The sequence below is a fragment of the Geotrypetes seraphini genome, chromosome 1 (genome assembly GCF_902459505.1).
Source record: "Geotrypetes seraphini chromosome 1, aGeoSer1.1, whole genome shotgun sequence".
Classification (NCBI taxonomy): Eukaryota; Metazoa; Chordata; class Amphibia; order Gymnophiona; family Dermophiidae; genus Geotrypetes; species Geotrypetes seraphini.
In genome coordinates, this window is record NC_047084.1 from 257802124 (window position 1) to 257819044 (window position 16921).

Genomic DNA, 16921 nt, shown 5'->3' on the forward strand with positions numbered 1-16921 from the left:
GTTCTTCCTGGCTTTTTTTAGTGTTGAATTGTAAAGTTTAAAATTGACCCTCCAGGTCTGTCTATCAGAAGGGGATTTAGATTTTTTTCCATTTGCACTCCAAAGCGCGACATTTCTGTTTCAATTCTCTGTGAAGAGGTAAGTACCAGGGGGCCTTTCGGGGGTAGGAGATGGTTTTAGTGGATATTGGAGCAAGGGAATGGTAGGTGGACTCGGAAAGGGCGGTCCAGTTGCGCCAATGGGATTCAGGGTCTGTAGGTCTAGGGTTAGAGGAGAGTTGGTTGAGGAAATTGGACCAGAATAGATTGCTCGAGGTTTTTTTGCGGAAGGTTATGGAGTGAGAGGAGTGGGGTGGGGAGTCGAGACTTGACATGAAGATGGGGAGGCAGGTAGTCCCTAAGAAGTGGTCAGACCAAGGGACTTGTTCCCAGCGAGTGTCGTCGGTTGAAGTTTTGAAGGCGGTAAGATAAAGGAAAGTGGTGAAATCTAGAGTGTGCCCTTTTTCGTGGGTTGGGGATGGGGTGGGTGAGGGGAAGCCTAGAGAGGTAAGGAAGTTGTTGAATTCAGTCGAGTCCTTGTTGTTGGTGTCGTCAAGGTGGAGATTGATATCACCAACGATCAGAAGTCTTTGAAATTTAAGGAAGGCATTAGTTATGGTCTCAAAGACGAGATTGGAGGATTTGGTCCAAGGGGTGGGTGGGCGGTATAGTAGCAGGATGCCCAGTGGGTGGGAGCAGAGTTCGTCGCTGACTAAGGCAAGCAAATATTCTAGAGAAGCGTGGGTGCCCGTCTCAAGGAGCTGGACGTCAAAGAAGGATTTGTAGAGGAGTGCCAGACCACCTCCTTTTCGATTGGGTCTGGGAGAGAAAAGGCCTTGGTAACCGTGGGGGAGGAGTTCGTTTTGTGTGAATAGATCATCTTTGGCGATCCATGATTCCGTGATGCACAGGAATCCAGGGTCGAGCTCGTCTAGAAGGTCTTTCAAGATTTGGGTCTTATTGCATGCGGATCTGGCATTGCAATAAAGTGTCGGGACTGGGGTGAGAGAGTCCAAGGCAGTGTTGGGAAGATTGGCAAGGGGCAGGGGCTTTAGAGAATCTTGGTTGACTTTTCGGGGGTTTTTCTTGAGAGGGGGATTTCTGGTGCGTATCAGTGTGGGGATTCGGAGTCCAGGGCAGATGTTATTGGTGTTAGCGCTGTTTTACTACTTGCGATTTGGCTAGATATTTGGGACCTGGGTTGGCCACTGTTAGAAAAAGGATACTGGGCTTCATGGACCTTTGGTCTGTCCCAGCATTGAAATTCTTATGTTCTTGAGACATTTGGGTTTAGTTCCATGAAAAGTAAAACCCAGATGACTCAATCCATCCTCGTTTTTCTGGAACCTTATGGTAACCCTAAGTGTTGCAGAAAGACCTGCATCCCTAATCTGAGCTGCAATCACGCTTCTCCCCCAGCAGGACGTCGCTGGCTGCCAGTACTGACAATAAAAGAAACATCAGCCCTGAAAAGATAAATGAACGGCTCAGAAAAGAAGGTCTGAAGTATTTTTGTGAATCTGTCTCTTTCCGGTGAAACAGAGCTGTGACTGGCGTTCCACTTTGATCCACATGAGAAAGCTCTATGCAGGTTGCATAGGTCTTTTCTTACGAACGTTCAAGGGATGCCTCATCAAAAGAAGCATGGGTCAAGAAATATAGAAGGAGAAATGGCAGATCTACAATGGAAAAGCCTGCATGGTAACAAATTTGAGAGATGACTGTCATTTGACAGAATTTGGCATCTATCTATATTGCAAAAAGAAAGAAAAAAAAAAAAAGAAGAAAGAAATGAAAAATATGGCCAGTTGAAGAACTTATGAACAATGTCCTAGCAATTAAACAGAATTTCCACAATTAAACAGCATCAATCAGATTCTCATTTTATACATAGAAGAAATTACAGAGAACTGACCAGGATGCACAGGATGCATCCAGAAGTGGAATTTAGCCAATATGAGGAAAATTCTTGAAGATTATATGCATGTGCAGGGCATTTCTATAAAGGGCACCAAAAGTACTGGCATACCCGAAAATGGTGGTGCTTTGGTGTGCACATACATTCTACAAAGTGTGAGTATGTGGGAAGGGTGCACATAGCAGGGGGAGTTTAACAAATATGCGTCTCTGGCAAGGTGCACATTCATCAGCATGTATCTTTGCAAATGTGCATAACTGTATGTTCTGTATATGCTGACATTGCAGGCACAGGGGCAAACACAAAGGGGCTGATTCTATAAATGGCACCTAAATTGGCCGGGGCCTACAAATATGGTGCCAGCCATGTGTCAATCATGCTTGGGTGCCATTTACAGAATTGTGGCTAGCTGCGCCTAAGTAAACACTTATCAATACTGCTAACGGACGTATTCAAATACAAATCTTCCCCTGTTTTTTGTTTAACCACATAATATACGTTTAGAAGATAATAATCAATGCATATATGCACACACCATTAATAATTTATTAATCAACCTTACTTTTTTCATAAATATTATAAATATATTGAATATACCACCCTCTGACTTATAACAAACACCTATTTCAACAGACAACCCAGGCAAATGCCCTTGTTGCCCCGAAAACCTGGCTAATCAGCTCCACATTGTCCAGTGTTTTATTTAAAATATGCTTTATTTGCTGCTTCACATTAAAAGATAATATATTGCCTTCTGAGTTTTTTCATTACACATCTGGGATGGGACGGGGGGGGGGGGGGTAGGGTAGGGAAAGGTACTGGGAAAATGGATATTAAATTTTCATATTAAAGTTGTTTAGTATTGCTAATATTAATAATTGTTGGGTATAGTTATGATTCTATATATTATTTGTTTGAAATAGTGTATTCTCTATAATATTTTGCTATTTTCAATTAAATGTATTACACTATTGTAATTTGATAAAATAATAAAAATGTTAAAAAAATAAATAAAATGTATTTGCCAAACTGGTGCTTAATAGATTAAACTATTGCTTTCAATATTGCAAACTATTGCTTTCATGATAAGATCTTGTTCTCTCTTGAATAATAACTGACAAAATGAAAGCAGGAGTTTAATCCATGAAGCACCAGTTTGGCAAGGACATTTTAAATAAAACACTGGACAATGTGGAACTGATTATCCAGGTTTTCGGGGCAACAAGGGCATTTGCCTGGGTTGTCTGTTGAAATAGGTGTTTGTTATAAGTCAGAGGGTGGTATATTCAATATATTTATAATATTTATGAAAAAAGTAAGGTTGGTTAATAAATTATTAATGGTGTGTGCATATATGTATTAGCTCTTCTCTTCTTCTAAATGTTATGTAAGTAAAAAACTTGGGCGCCTGAAATGTAGGCCAGGGTTTTGAAGGCCTACATTTCAGGCACCTAAGGTTTTGGAGAATCGTGCGTAGTGGCGCCTAAGTTACACGTCACTCATAGAAACAACCACTTAGGCGTTAGGTGACATTAAGCGCTATGTGATAGGTGGCTATCTTTTATATAATCAGATAGGCACCTATTGACCAATTAAATTTTTTTTCCAATTATTGAGGCTATTAAGGGTATTTTGCCAATTATGTTAGATGCCTAACTTTAAGCCCCCTTTATAAAATCAGCCCCAAAAGGGCTATCAGAGGCAAAGAGAGAAACTCTGGAGCAGTGGACTCCTTCCTCCTAGGAGGGGAACACCATCTTTTCTCAGTGCCTAGCCCAGGGGTGGGCAACTCCGGTCCTCAAGGGCCAGAATCCAGTCGGGTTGTCAGGATTTCCCCAATGAATATGCATTGAAAGCAGTGTATACAAATAGATCTCATGCATATTCATTGGGGAAATCCTGAAAACCCAACTAGATTCCGGCCCTCGAGGACCAGAGTTGCCCACCCTGGCCTAGCCAGAGGATGAATGCTGACAGGATGAGCATCATAGCCCAGAAGGAAGTGGCAATAGGAGTCAGAGCTGGTAAATGTGAATGGAAGCCTCTGGATGTGTCTGATCGTGTCTACACTTACTTCTCCCTCCGTATTCGCAGTTTCAGCATTCGCGGTTTTGATTATTCACGGTTTTTAGCTTGCTGGCTCCTCCCCCCAAATTACATCAGCTTGCTTAGAGAAATCGATGATTCCAAGTGTTTACAGAGAAAATCGCTGATTCCCAGCACTTTCTTCACCTTGTTTTGCCTCTCCTTTAGGAACAGGCCAGGTCTCCCAGCATGTTATTTGCGGTTTCACTATATTCACGATGGTTTTTAATAGAAAACAGCAAATAACATATAAAAATGTTATTTGCGGTTTTTCAGTATTTGCGGTTCTGTTACATAAGAACATAAGAATTGCCGCTATTGGGTCAGGCCAGTGATCCATCGTGCCTAGCAGTCCGCTCATGCGGCGGCCCTTGGTAAAAGACCAGCACCCTAACTGAGACTAGCCCTACCTGCGTACGTTCTGGTTCAGCAGGAACTTGTCTAACTTTGTCTTGAATCCCTGGAGGGTGTTTGGGCGTTCCAGTTTTCTACCACTCTTTGAGTGAAGAAGAACTTCCTTATGTTCGTACGGAATCTATCCCCTTTCAATTTTAGAGAGTGCCCTCTCATTCTCCCTACCTTGGAGAGGGTGAATAACCGGTTCTTATCTACTAAGTCTATTCCCTTCAGTACCTTGAATGCTTCGATCATGTCCCCTCTCAATCTCCTCTGTTTTGGGAGAAAAGGCCCAGTTTCTCTAATCTTTCACTGTACTGTTAATCCCCTATCACAGCGAATACGGAGGGAGAAGTGTATATGATATCAAAAAGCCCACATGCTTGTGATAAGCAGGTAGCCCTGAGAGAAAACACCACCTCCCACTGGGATCAGAATTTTACTGGGGCTGAGGAAGGGCTACTGAGTGGATGCAATATGAAAATAAGTTACTATTGACCCAGCTGTACTCACAAAGGAACAACCCAGCTCACCTTCTAAACGGAGAAATCCCCTCATCTAGTTCCGAGAAACATTTATTTATTTGTAAAGATTTAATATATTGCCTTTTATACAAAATCAGACATCAAGTCTAATAGCTCATATAGCTGTTAGTGAAGGTGGAGATCAAGGTAACCCTGATGTCAGTCAGCTGCTTGACTCACTAGCCATAACCATGACCAGAGGTCCTCTCAAAAAAAAATAATGATGATGAAACACTGCACTAGTCCAGAGGATCACAGAGTGGGAGTAGCAAAAAGGTCATACTAGGGCTTCAGTCTGTTTAGCCTAGAGGAGGGCAACCATGGTTCTCAAGAGCTACAACCCAGTCGGGTTTTCAAGATTTCCACAAGAACATACATGATATTGATTTTCATGCACTGCTTCCATTGTATATAAACAGATCTCATGCATATTCATGTAAATTCCTAGGTTTCTCTTCAGAATCACAGGTCTTTGGAACGACCTTACTACCCCGCTGCGGAACCTGGGCTCCCTCCAATTCTTCCGCAAGCAACTGAAAACCTGGCTTTTCATTAAAATTTAATTCTATCCCCCCTTACTCTTCTCTTCTATATATAAGTTCATATAAACCTTTTTTTTCCTTCTCTTCCTATATTTTAAGTTCTTGTAAACTGTGCCAAGCTCCACAACATCCGTGGAGATGATGCGGTATATAAACTTAAGGTTTAGTTTAGTTAGTTATAGATAGGTCCCCTATGTTTTCTCACCATGAATGTTCCCTTTTTTGAAACTTAGTAAGTCAACAGGGATCGGTAGCATGGAATATTGTTACTCCTTGGGTTTTGGCCAGGTAATAGTGACCTGGATTAGCCACTGTGAGAACGAGCTACAGGGCTTGATGGACCATTGGTCTGACCCAGTATGGCTATTCTTATGTTCCCTGCTGTCTTTGAAACTATGCATGTTCTTCTATAACCCATCCTGAGCTTTCTGGGAGGACAGGATATAAATCAAAATAAATAAATTGTGGAATTCTTGAAAATCTGACTGAGTTGTTGCCTTCAAGGACCATGCTTTCCCAAACCTGGTCACAAAGCAATATTGAAGGTCTATTACCTGCTGTTAGATTCCACAGCTTCAGATAGTTGTTGTGCAACCATGAGTCACCAGACTTTAACATTGTCACGGCTTAGTCCTTAGAAATGCAGATTCTGCATCAGAGCACTTGTCTGGAAAGGAAGACAGGAAGGAGGAAAGAGCCAATCCCTGCCAAGTTCACAAGGCTAGCAGCAATCATTACATGCCAATAAAGATGACCCAGGTCTGGAGAAAGCAGCATCCAAAGAGGAGAAAGACCATGGAAAAGAGGGTGTGGAGAGAGGCAGGCAGGGAACAACTTTATTCACAATGTCAAAGGTGACTCAGACAAGAGGTCATGGACTGAAGCTGTGGGGGGACAGGGCCAGGACAAATGTCAGAAAGTTCTGCTTCACACAACGAGTAGTGAACGCCTGGAACGCTCTCCCGGAAGAGGTTGTGAAGGAAGCCACCATTCAAGGATTTAAGGGCAAGTTGGATGCACATTAGAGAATGACACGGTGACAGAATTCATCACCGTTCCCGTCCCCGCGGATAACCGCGGGAAATAATTCCATGTCATTTTCTAGTGTCTATTTCAACCTCAGTCCTTCTACACCAGCATTCTTCAAAGCAAAGCTTGCGGGTCAGTGGTTGTGGCCATTCATACTCTGATTCTTCCCTCTCTCCTTAAAGAATGACATGAAGATGGTTTCCCATGGTTATCTGCGGGGACGGGAACGGTGATGAATTTTGTCACCGTGTCATTCTCTAATGCACATCTTCTTGAAAGACACATTGAGGGATACGAGTAACTAAGGTATTTGTCAGGGTAGGCCTGGCTGGGCCTCCGCGTGTGCGGATCGCCGGACTAGATGGACCCAAGGTCTGATCCGGTGGAGGCATTTCTTATGTTCTTATGTCATCAGAGGAAGAGGAGGTGAAGAATGAGGGTCTTATAGGGAAGCCAGCAGAGGAGAGTGGCCAAAGGAGGTTGAGGTGGAGGACACAACAGTGCATGATATTGGCAGCCTTGAGCAGCTGGACGACAATATATTCTAGGCACAGTGTGGTTCCTCTTTCTTGTAAGCAAGAGACCTTGGAAGGGTTTAGAAGTGCTTTCAAACTACACCAAGGGCTCCTTTTACTAAGGTGCGCTAGCGTTTTTAGCGCGCACAGCAGATAAGCGTGCGCTAACCCCGCACTACGCGGTTAGAACTAACGCCAGCTCAATGCTGGTGTTAGTGTCTAGCGTGCGGTGCATTCTAGCGCACGCTATTCCGCGCGTTAAAGCCCTAACGCAGCATAGTAAAAGGAGCCCTAAGAAAATATAAACGTATGAGACTATTGAATGCTTTTTTTATCATGAATTATAAACTATAGGTCGCATTAATTTGTCTGTACATGATATCATATCCTCAGAGTAAATTAATGCTGTGGGAACTATCAGAGTGGCATTACAATAGTACAACATGCAAACCTGGCTAGGATGCAGTGTAGCTGCTGCTGACAAGGCAGGTTCACTTTACAGGCTGAGACTAGACAATATTTGATCATTTCATCTGAGAATGTGCTCCCATTTATCTTCTCGTATTTTTTTTTTCCAGGCTCTGCAAATGAATCTCCCTCGAAATGTCATTTTATTTGCAGTCATATATGAGAGACAGCAGTTAAATTGAAATGAAAATAAAATCCTTTGGGTTCTGTTTGTGTTTGTCAGTTAATATGTCATCTCCCTATGGGCTTCTCTGATCAAATAATGTTGCCAGGGACTAAGGGCTCCTTTTACGAAGCCGCGTTAGCGGTTTAATGCGCGTAATAGCGCGCGCTAATTTGCCGGCCGCACTAGCCGCTACCGCCTCCCCTTGAGCAGGCGGTAGTTTTTCGGCTAGCGCAGGGTTTTGCGTGCGCTAAAAAGGTACATGCGATAAAGCTGCTAATGCGGCTTCATAAAAGGAGCCCTAAGTTGTAAGCAAGATTATAAATGTATAGTTTGTATTAAGTTTGAGATACTTGTTTTCAAGAAGACTGGCCACACATTTATCTGGAAATTGATACATGGTCAAATCACATTATTATGACCACTGCCTACCTCTGATGTCAGGGACGCACAGCCAATGAACAAATACACATGTCTCATGCATGCTTTGTTTTAAAGTTTCATTTGGTTTAGCATCTAAATACATAACTGAGCTCTTCTCTTTTGCAACCAACAGACATAAGAGAAGCTCACACCTGAATTTTGTTTTTCCGCCGGTTAGAGGATGTAAACTTAAAAAACATCATCAATATCTTTTTTCATATCAGGCAGCATTATGGGGCAAAGATCTAGAACAACTGCTTCTGCTTACTGATACTTATGGGGAATTTGCTTACTGATACTTATGGGGAATTTAGCAGACATCTAAATACATATCTGTTTTTGAAGTATTTAGGTAGCTGATTTGCAATATTTTATTATGTAACAATCAGATTTGTTTAGGGTTTTTTTTAGTTATTGGCTTTTAACTTTCTAGTTTTATTCAGTTTTGTTGTATTTTTAACTATTGTAAACCGCATAGCTTAAGGCTACTGGGCCGATTCCGGTTGGCCCAGGCGCCTCAGGCCCCACCTGTGGGCGGGGTTTGAGCCACCTGGGCCAATCAGGCCCTAAGGCCAGTCATTCCTGGGATGGTTGGCCTGCCGGACAGACGGGCTTGGCACCCGTCCGTCCGTCCGTCCAACGATTTAAGGTACAGGGAGGGGGATTGGGGGTGGGGGTGGTCGAGGGGTCAGTGGGGGGTGATCTCACAGGTTAGCGGGGGGCTGATTAGGGGTTTGGGGGGCGTTCGTGGAGGGGGTTCGTCGAGGACAGGAGGGCCTGGGATCCCTCCTGCCCGTATCTTAGTGGGGGTGGGGGGTAGGGGATTCACCTGGGCAGGAGGGCTTGGGCTCCCTCCTGCCCAATCGTTGAGGGGGGGTTCAGGGTGCCATGGGGCAAGAGGGCTTGGGCTCCCTCTTGCACCAATCAAGTCGGGGAAGGTCGGGATGCCGCGGGGTAAGAGGGCTTGGGCTCCCTCTTGCCCCGATTGAGTTGGGGAACGTCACGGTGCCGCGGGGCAAGAGGGCTTGGGCTCCCTCTTGCCCCGATCTTAGTCGGGGGTTGGGCAGTCACCAGGCCAGAAGAGCTTGGGCTCCGTCCTGGTCCAATCGGATTGGCCGGGTGGGGTTTTGGTGGGGCAAGAGGGCTTGGGCTCCCTCCTGCCCTGATTGTTGTCAGGTGGGGGGAAGGGGGGATTGCTGCAGGAGAGATGGCTACAGGAATGATCGCGGCAGGGAAGAAGAGCCATCTCTCCTGCCGCAATCATTGCTGTAGGGGGTAGGCAGGTTGCTAGGGCCGCTGAGCTGATCGCAGCAGCCACGATCGGCTCAGCAGCCCCTTTTTCGGCACTTATACCTGTTTTGACTTGGTCTAAGTCAAAACGTATAAGTGCTGACTAGGCAACCTGCCTAAAGTTTTGGTTATACCTGCTGTACGCCTAGGTCTAGGTCGGCCCACCTCCCGCCCACCTCCTGCCCTTTCCCCTCCTCTAAAAACGCCTCTTTTCACTTTATGCATTTAGAGGCAGGGGAAAGGCCTAAGCTGGTTTTAAATACGTCTAAAACCAGCTTTGATTATGGGTACTTGGACGACCAGGTTTTTTGATCGTCCAAGTACCCATTTAGGCCACTTTTAGACTTTTTTTTTATTATGAGCCCCTTTATATCTAAATTAATCTGTAGTATTTGCTCAGTGGAGTCCTGTTTAATCTTTTCAATGTTCTTAGACAAATGATCAACTTTCTCTGAAAGGTTAAGTACCTCTTGTGCAGATTTTGTCAGTGTTCCATCAAGCCTCTGCAAGACCCGCCAAATAGACTCTAGGGTCACCACCGGGGGAGTTAGAAGCGGCGAAATACCCACTATTACTCCTGTTGAAGATTCTCAGCATTCATTTTCACGGGCGCTCCTCCCTCCAGGCTAGAACCCAAGGCAGCGACTTCCACCCTTGGGAACACCACCGGGGCAACCCGTGTTGATGTCGGCCACGGTGGTGGTCTGGCATTCGATGGGGACAATGATATTTCATGCCCCAAAAAACTGGGCGTTCCATCGTCCACATTCACAGCAGGGCTCCAGAGTTAGTTGCTGAACCGGTGTCAAGCTTCTGAGCTGGGAGGGATTCAATTTCGGAACGCCCTTTCTTTTAGTATGAGCAATTTGCAATTCTTTTAGTATGAGCAATTCCCAGCCGAACGGCACACAATATAGAAAAAAACTCTGGTACAATTAGCGGTTCGGTGGAGCAGGTAGAAGGAACCAATCTAACGTGCAGCCATCTTGGATCCGCACACATACACAGATATTCCCAGCAGCCTGAATTTTAATGGGGAAATCTCGCTTTGAACATAATCACTCCAATTTTAAAGAAAGAATTTATGGTACTTTACCAGAGTATTTTACTAAATGTTTGGTCTTATATAGACCCGTTAGGTCATTACGGTCAGACAACTGCATGTTATTAGACATACGAAAAAGAGATGAGGTAAACTATGTTAACACCAGAAATCCTCTTTTTCTGTTGCAGGACCACTTTTGTGGAATGGTGAATCAGGAATAATTAGACTGTGTAGGAATGTGTTACAAGTTAGGAAATTACTTAAAATGCTTTTCTTTATTGAAGCATTTGCCTGAAGTAAATTTGGGACAGTTAGATCATGGCAAGAAGAGGCCTTTTGAAAACAGGTGAAGAGATACCCTAAGTAGGATAATTTTTAATTAATTTTGTGTATCATGACTGTTTCTGTTTTTATTATTATGTATGTTTTATTGTGAGCCGCTTAGTATTTAAGCGGGTTATAAATAAATAATTATAAAAACCCAAATAGAATATTAGGAATTATCAGGTAAACTGCTTGAATTTTCACAGCTGCAGCATAGATTTGGTCTTAATAAATCACAAAGTTTTAAATGGTTGCAGTTGAAGCAGGCTATTCAGGTGGGGTTCCCTGAATGGAAAAATTTGAATAATCAATAGTCTGGAGTTCCTATGCTTCCAAGCAGACTTTCTGGGACATCAAGCCGCATTGTGGTATAAACAAGCCGCATTGTGGTATAAATTAATATCTGGATATATGAATAAAAAACCAAAAAATGGTCTTAGAGACATTTGGAGCATTGAGATTAAGCAACAAATTTCTGCATCTCAATGGCCACAAATTTGGTCTTGGAGAATGAGATGTACAGTGTCGGCATCTATGAGGCAAACTTGGTTCTTTTTGTTGCATAGAGCGTTTTGGACCCCTATTTGTTTACAAAAATTAGATAGCTCTAAGTCCAATAAATGCTGGCACTGTAATCTGAAAGCGGGGACACTAGATCATTTACTTTATTATTGTCCCTGTATTAGGATATTTTGGAATTCAATTTGGACTCAAGTAAATTGTCTATTAGAAAACCATGTTGCATTATCCTATGATACTATTCTGTTCGGCATATCTATAAGGAAAAAAAGTCAAATATCAGTACATAATAATAAACTATTATTAATCTTAACTGGGGTTGCTATTCAGCATATAACCAATAACTGGAAAAATTATACTAATCTCAATTATACATTTTGGTGGAATTCGCTATGCCATATTTTTAAGATGGAAAGAGCAATTGCTATATAGAAAGGGAACTATAATAATTTTATAAAGATCTGGGGGCCATTGGAAAGATATTGTAATGAGTAAACATCATTTTCCTTAGATGAATATATGTACACATGGGGGGGGTTTCTGAAAAATTCACTAAATTATATGTTTATATTATATTTTTGATATGATTGATTACAATATTTGAAAGAGGGTGGGTGGGATGGGGGTATAATTTTTATGTTTTTAGGATTATATGAGAAAGAATTTCAAGTGTTATATTGTAGTTATTAATGACATATTCCTGTACACTTGCTGTAAGATTTTAAAATGAATAAATAATTTTTAAAAAAAAGGAATTATCAGGAAAAGGATGGAAAACAAAGTTGAAAATGTTATAATGCCCTTGTATCACTCTATGGTGTGGCTGCACCTCAAATACTGTGTGCAGTTCTGATCACTGCATCTCAAAAAGGATGTAGCAGAATTAGAAAAGGTACAGAGAAGGGCAACAAAAATGATAAAAGGGATGGGACGACTTCCCTATGGCTAAGGTGGTAGGGCTGTTCAGCTTAGAGATGAGATGGCTCAGGGAAGATATGATAGAGGTTTACAAAATACTGAGTGGAGTGGTATGGGTAGACATGAATCACTTGTTTACTGTTGCAATGAAGCTACTAAGTATTACATTTAAAACATACTGAAGAAAGTATTTCTTCACTTAAGGTGCAATGAATCTCTGGAATTCATTGTCAGAGAATGTAGTGAAAGCAGTTAGCTTAGCAGGGTTTTAAAAATGTTTAGATCATTTCCTAAAAGGGAAGTCCATAAGCCATTTGTATTTTGTAAATCGCTGATTGTCCAGTTCTCTTCAGTGTAAATCACCTAGAAGTCATATGATTGTGGCAGTATAGAAGAATAAAGTTATGTTATGTTATGTTATTATTAAGAAGGACTTGGGAAAATCCACTCCTTATTTCTAGGATAAGCAGCATAAAATCTGTTTTACTGTTTTGGTATCTTGCCAGATACTTGTGACCTGGATTGGCCACTGTTAGAAACAGCATACTGGGCTTGTTGAACCTCCAGTCTGTCCCAGTATTAAAAGATTCAAGTTTATTAAAATTTCTTATACCGCTCAATCAGACTTCTGAGAGGTGTACAATGATAAAAATATCAAACTTTATACATTTACAAAAACAGGGTTAAGGACTAAACGACATATGACAAAAAGGGGAAGTTAGAAGCCAAAAGACTTCAATTTATAACAAACAGGAACGAGAGGTAAAAACATTAAAGAATTCGGTAATTAAAAGGCATGAAAACTGTACAAAATGGTTTGGGTTTTTTTCTTTTCACCTCAGGTATCATCAGAAAATCAGACCAAATATTACGTGTCTTACCGTCGAAATGGTTTTGTACAGATGAAACTTCCAAAGTATGCCCTGCCAAAAGTGAGTACACAGAATTATTTGCTTGTTTCAGTTGTATCCAAAACACTGTTGAGGTGAAATTTCATTATGCACTTGTCAAGCCTCACACAGCAGTGTAAGTTTTGGTTATTGAACGATCACTCTCTTTCTAATATGTTAATTTTATCACTAAAAGGTAAGCTGCTGGGAAAATTTTGATTTTGTTTTCAGTGTTATACATGCAGGTTTAATTTGCCATTCTAGAATAAGTTGTATGGTTTTGTTTTTTTAAGTAATTAATTAATAAATTCTTTCCATAATGGTTAACCTGTTTACATTCTGATTATTTTCCTGCTGATTCAAAGAGAAGTAAATTTTCAATGATATAGACCAGTGTTTTTCAACCTTTTTATACCCGTGGACCGGCAGAAATAAAAGAATTATTTTGTGGACCAGCAAACTACTAGGACTAAAATTTAAAAACCCCGTTTCCGCCCCATCTCCGCGAGCTCGGTCACCTCAGTAGCTATAGAAAAATAGACAAATATAGTGCAAAATATAGACAGCAGATATAAATTCTCAAAACTGACACATTTTGATCACTAAATTGAAAATAAAATCATTTTTCCTACCTTTGCTGTCTGGTGATTTCATGAGTCTCTGGTTGCGTTTCCTTCTGTCTGTGTATCCTATCTTTTATTTTTTTCTTTCTGCACTCAGGCCCAAGAATTGTCCCTTTCTATTCCCTCCCTCTTTCCTATGTCCTTAGTGCCCCCGGTGCCTCCTTCCCATGTCTTTAGTGCCCCCAGTGCCTCCTTCCCATGTCCTTAGTGCCCCTTCCTGTCTTTTAGTGCCCCCAGTGCCTCCTTCCCATGTCCTTAGTGCCACTTCCTGTCTTTAGTGCCCCCAGTGCCTCCTTCCCATGTCCTTAGTGCCACTTCCTGTTTTTAGTGCCACCAGTGCCTCCTTCATATCTCTTTAGTGACCCAGTGCCTCCTTCCTATGTCCCTCTCACTGCCTTCCACACTTTCCCCCACCCCCACCCCAGAAGCCAGCCTGCCTGCCTGTCTACCTCTCTCCCTCCCTCCCTCCCTCCCTGGCCAAGGCTAGTCTGTTTGTCTGCCTACCTCCTTCCCTCCTTGTTGCACAAAAAAAACAAAACCTCCCTCATTCCTTTCCCCTGCTCTTACCACCCTGCTGTTACTACTAAAGCCAACAGGAAGTCTTCTTTTCGACGTCAATTCTCAAGTCGGAGAGGACGTTCTGGGCCAGCCAGGCAGCGATTGGCTGGCCCAGAACGTCCTCTCCGATGTCAGAATTGACGTCGAAAAGAAGACTTCCTGTCGGCTTTAGCAGTAGTGGGAGGGCGGTAAGAGAAGGGGACCCGGGGAAAGGAAGGAGGGAGGGACAGGAAATGATCGTCTGTCCAGTTGCTATGTGTGGGGACAACGGGACAGGAGGTCTGAAAATGGACCTATGGTCACCTTAATCTTGCCGGCCCTGCGCGGACCGGCAGAAATTTCCTGCGGACCGGCACCAGTCTGCAGACCGGCGGTTGAAGAACAGTGATGTAGACACCTATTATGAGTTAAACATAGGCTCCTTTTACAAAGATGCGTTAGGGCTTTAACGCACAGAATAACTGCGTGCACTAGAACTTAACGCCAGCATTGAGCTGGGGTTAGTTCTAGGAGTGTAGCACGGGTTTAGCGTGCGCTAAAATCCTGCATGCACTAAAAACGCTAGCTCACCTTAGTAAAAGGAGCCCATAGTCCATGCACTGAAGATTAGTTTGCATGCTAAGGTAGTATACACTGAAAATAAAATAGTGTACTTCAAGAAACAGCATGCATATTAAACAGGTGTCAGCCAATGATAGCAGGTACCTAACATTGCGGTTACTCTCCATTAAATTGGAGGGCATTGTATACAAAACAGGTTCTAAAGGATGCATGTGAAACTTTGTAGTATGTTCTTTTCCAGGAGTTATTTTGTGCAAGCTTACTAAGGCCTAAAAGTTGGCACTTGTTTTGCACCAAGTGATAATATCAAATACAAATGCTCTGTACTAACCAGCTTAAAGTAACAGCTGGTTAGCACAAGAGAATAGGAGATGTCATTCCGTATACACAAGTAGTAAGGTACTTAGTAACTTCTACATTCTCCCTCATACACCCTTACAGCCACTAGGCTTAGCAGCCTCAACAACACTCCTATTGCCTTAATCTCCCACATCAAGGCTCCTTATGAAGGATAGAACTCATCGAGGCACCTCCTCTCTTAGGCCAGACATACCTAGTGATAAAGGTAACTTCATGAAGGCACTCCTCACTATCAGCTCCCCTCACCTTTTCCAAGCCCACTTCCATTTCTCTAAAATGATGCCTCATTATTCCAGAGGAATCTGATCTGCACTGGCAGTGGGGATGTGGAAACCTTCCTTCACCATGACTGCAGCCTAATGAATATCACTGCCTAGTGCTAGGGTTGCCAAATGTCCTCTTTAAAAAAGAGGATACCTATTCCTGCCCCATTGCTCCCCAGCCCCACTCCCACACAAACCTCCCTGAGCTTGAAGGCTGCATTCGGAAGCCTTTTTTCATATGCGTGGATGATGACGCAATGATGTCACATGCATGCACGTATGCTTATGACATCATCGCAGTGATGGCCATGCATGCGCAAAGGCTTTCATACGCAGCCTCCAAGTTCAGGACTTCCAAAACCCAGACAAACTGCTGGGTTTTGGAAATCCCGCCAGGCGCCTGGACAGTCTTCTGTTTTAATATCTTTATTCATTTTAAAGCCCAAAATAAGTGCAACATGTTTTATAGACATTTTACACTTTAACAACACTTAAATTCTATCAAATTATATTTATGACAAATACATATATCAACCTCCCCCTTTATACATACCCAACAATTGCACTCTAAATAAAAATTACTCCCCATCCCCCTCCCACTCACCCTCCCTGGACGTGCATGATCGAAGGGCAAAATCAACAATCACTCATTGCAGAATTCTGTCAATGGCTCCCAACATCCATAAATTTCTTATAATGTCCCTGTTGGCCTTTACCTCTGTGTGGATGAAACCAAACTATGCAATAAGGTAGATACCCTGAATGGTGTGGATAACATGAGGAAGAATCTATTAAAGCATGAAAAATGGTCTATAATTTGGAAGCTAAGATTTAATTACAAAAATGTAGAGTCACACATTTGGACCGTGAAAGTCCAAGGGAGCAGTATAGTATAGGGGTGAAGTACTTTCATGCATAAAAGTAGAGCAGGACTCGAGGCTGATTGTATCCGATGATCTTAAGGTGGCCAGCAGGTAGAAAAAGTGACGTCAAAAGCCAGAAAGACGCTTAGGTGCTTTGGGAGAGAAATGACCAGCAGGAAAAAGGAGGAGATATAGCGTCTTTGTATAAGTCAATATGCATACTATGGAAAGTGACCTAGATCTTCCGTGGAGACTGGACCCTGTGTGAGAAGATCCGGATAGGTACTCAGCTGAAGGCTGCAGCCCCTGTGCAGACACATCAGATCTGCATATCACGGTATAAGAGGCCAATCTGGAGCCATCAGAATGACGCGGTCCAGATGAGCCGCAATCATAAGAACATAAGAATTGCCACTGCTGAGTTAGACCAGTGGTCCATCATGCCCAGCAGTCCGCTCACGCGTAGGCCCTCTGATCTAAGACCAGCACCCTAACTTAGACTAGCCCTACCAGCGCACGTTCTTGTTCAGCAGAAACTTGTCTAACTTTGTCTTGAATCCTTGGAGGGTGTTTTCCCCTATAACAGCCTCTGGAAGAGCGTTCCAG

At 42.8% G+C, this 16921-nt stretch overlaps 1 protein-coding gene across 6 annotated transcripts in view; it reads left to right on the forward strand.

Moving 5' to 3' along the window:
- Positions 1–16921, forward strand: part of SORCS2 (sortilin related VPS10 domain containing receptor 2) — a 1263434-nt gene that overhangs the window by 1021813 nt on the left and 224700 nt on the right. For all 6 annotated transcript variants that reach the window (XM_033949940.1, XM_033949949.1, XM_033949957.1 and 3 more), the window contains exon 8: positions 13040–13129. In XM_033949940.1, coding sequence (XP_033805831.1) covers positions 13040–13129 — 90 coding nt within the window. The remainder of the gene's footprint in view (positions 1–13039; positions 13130–16921) is intronic.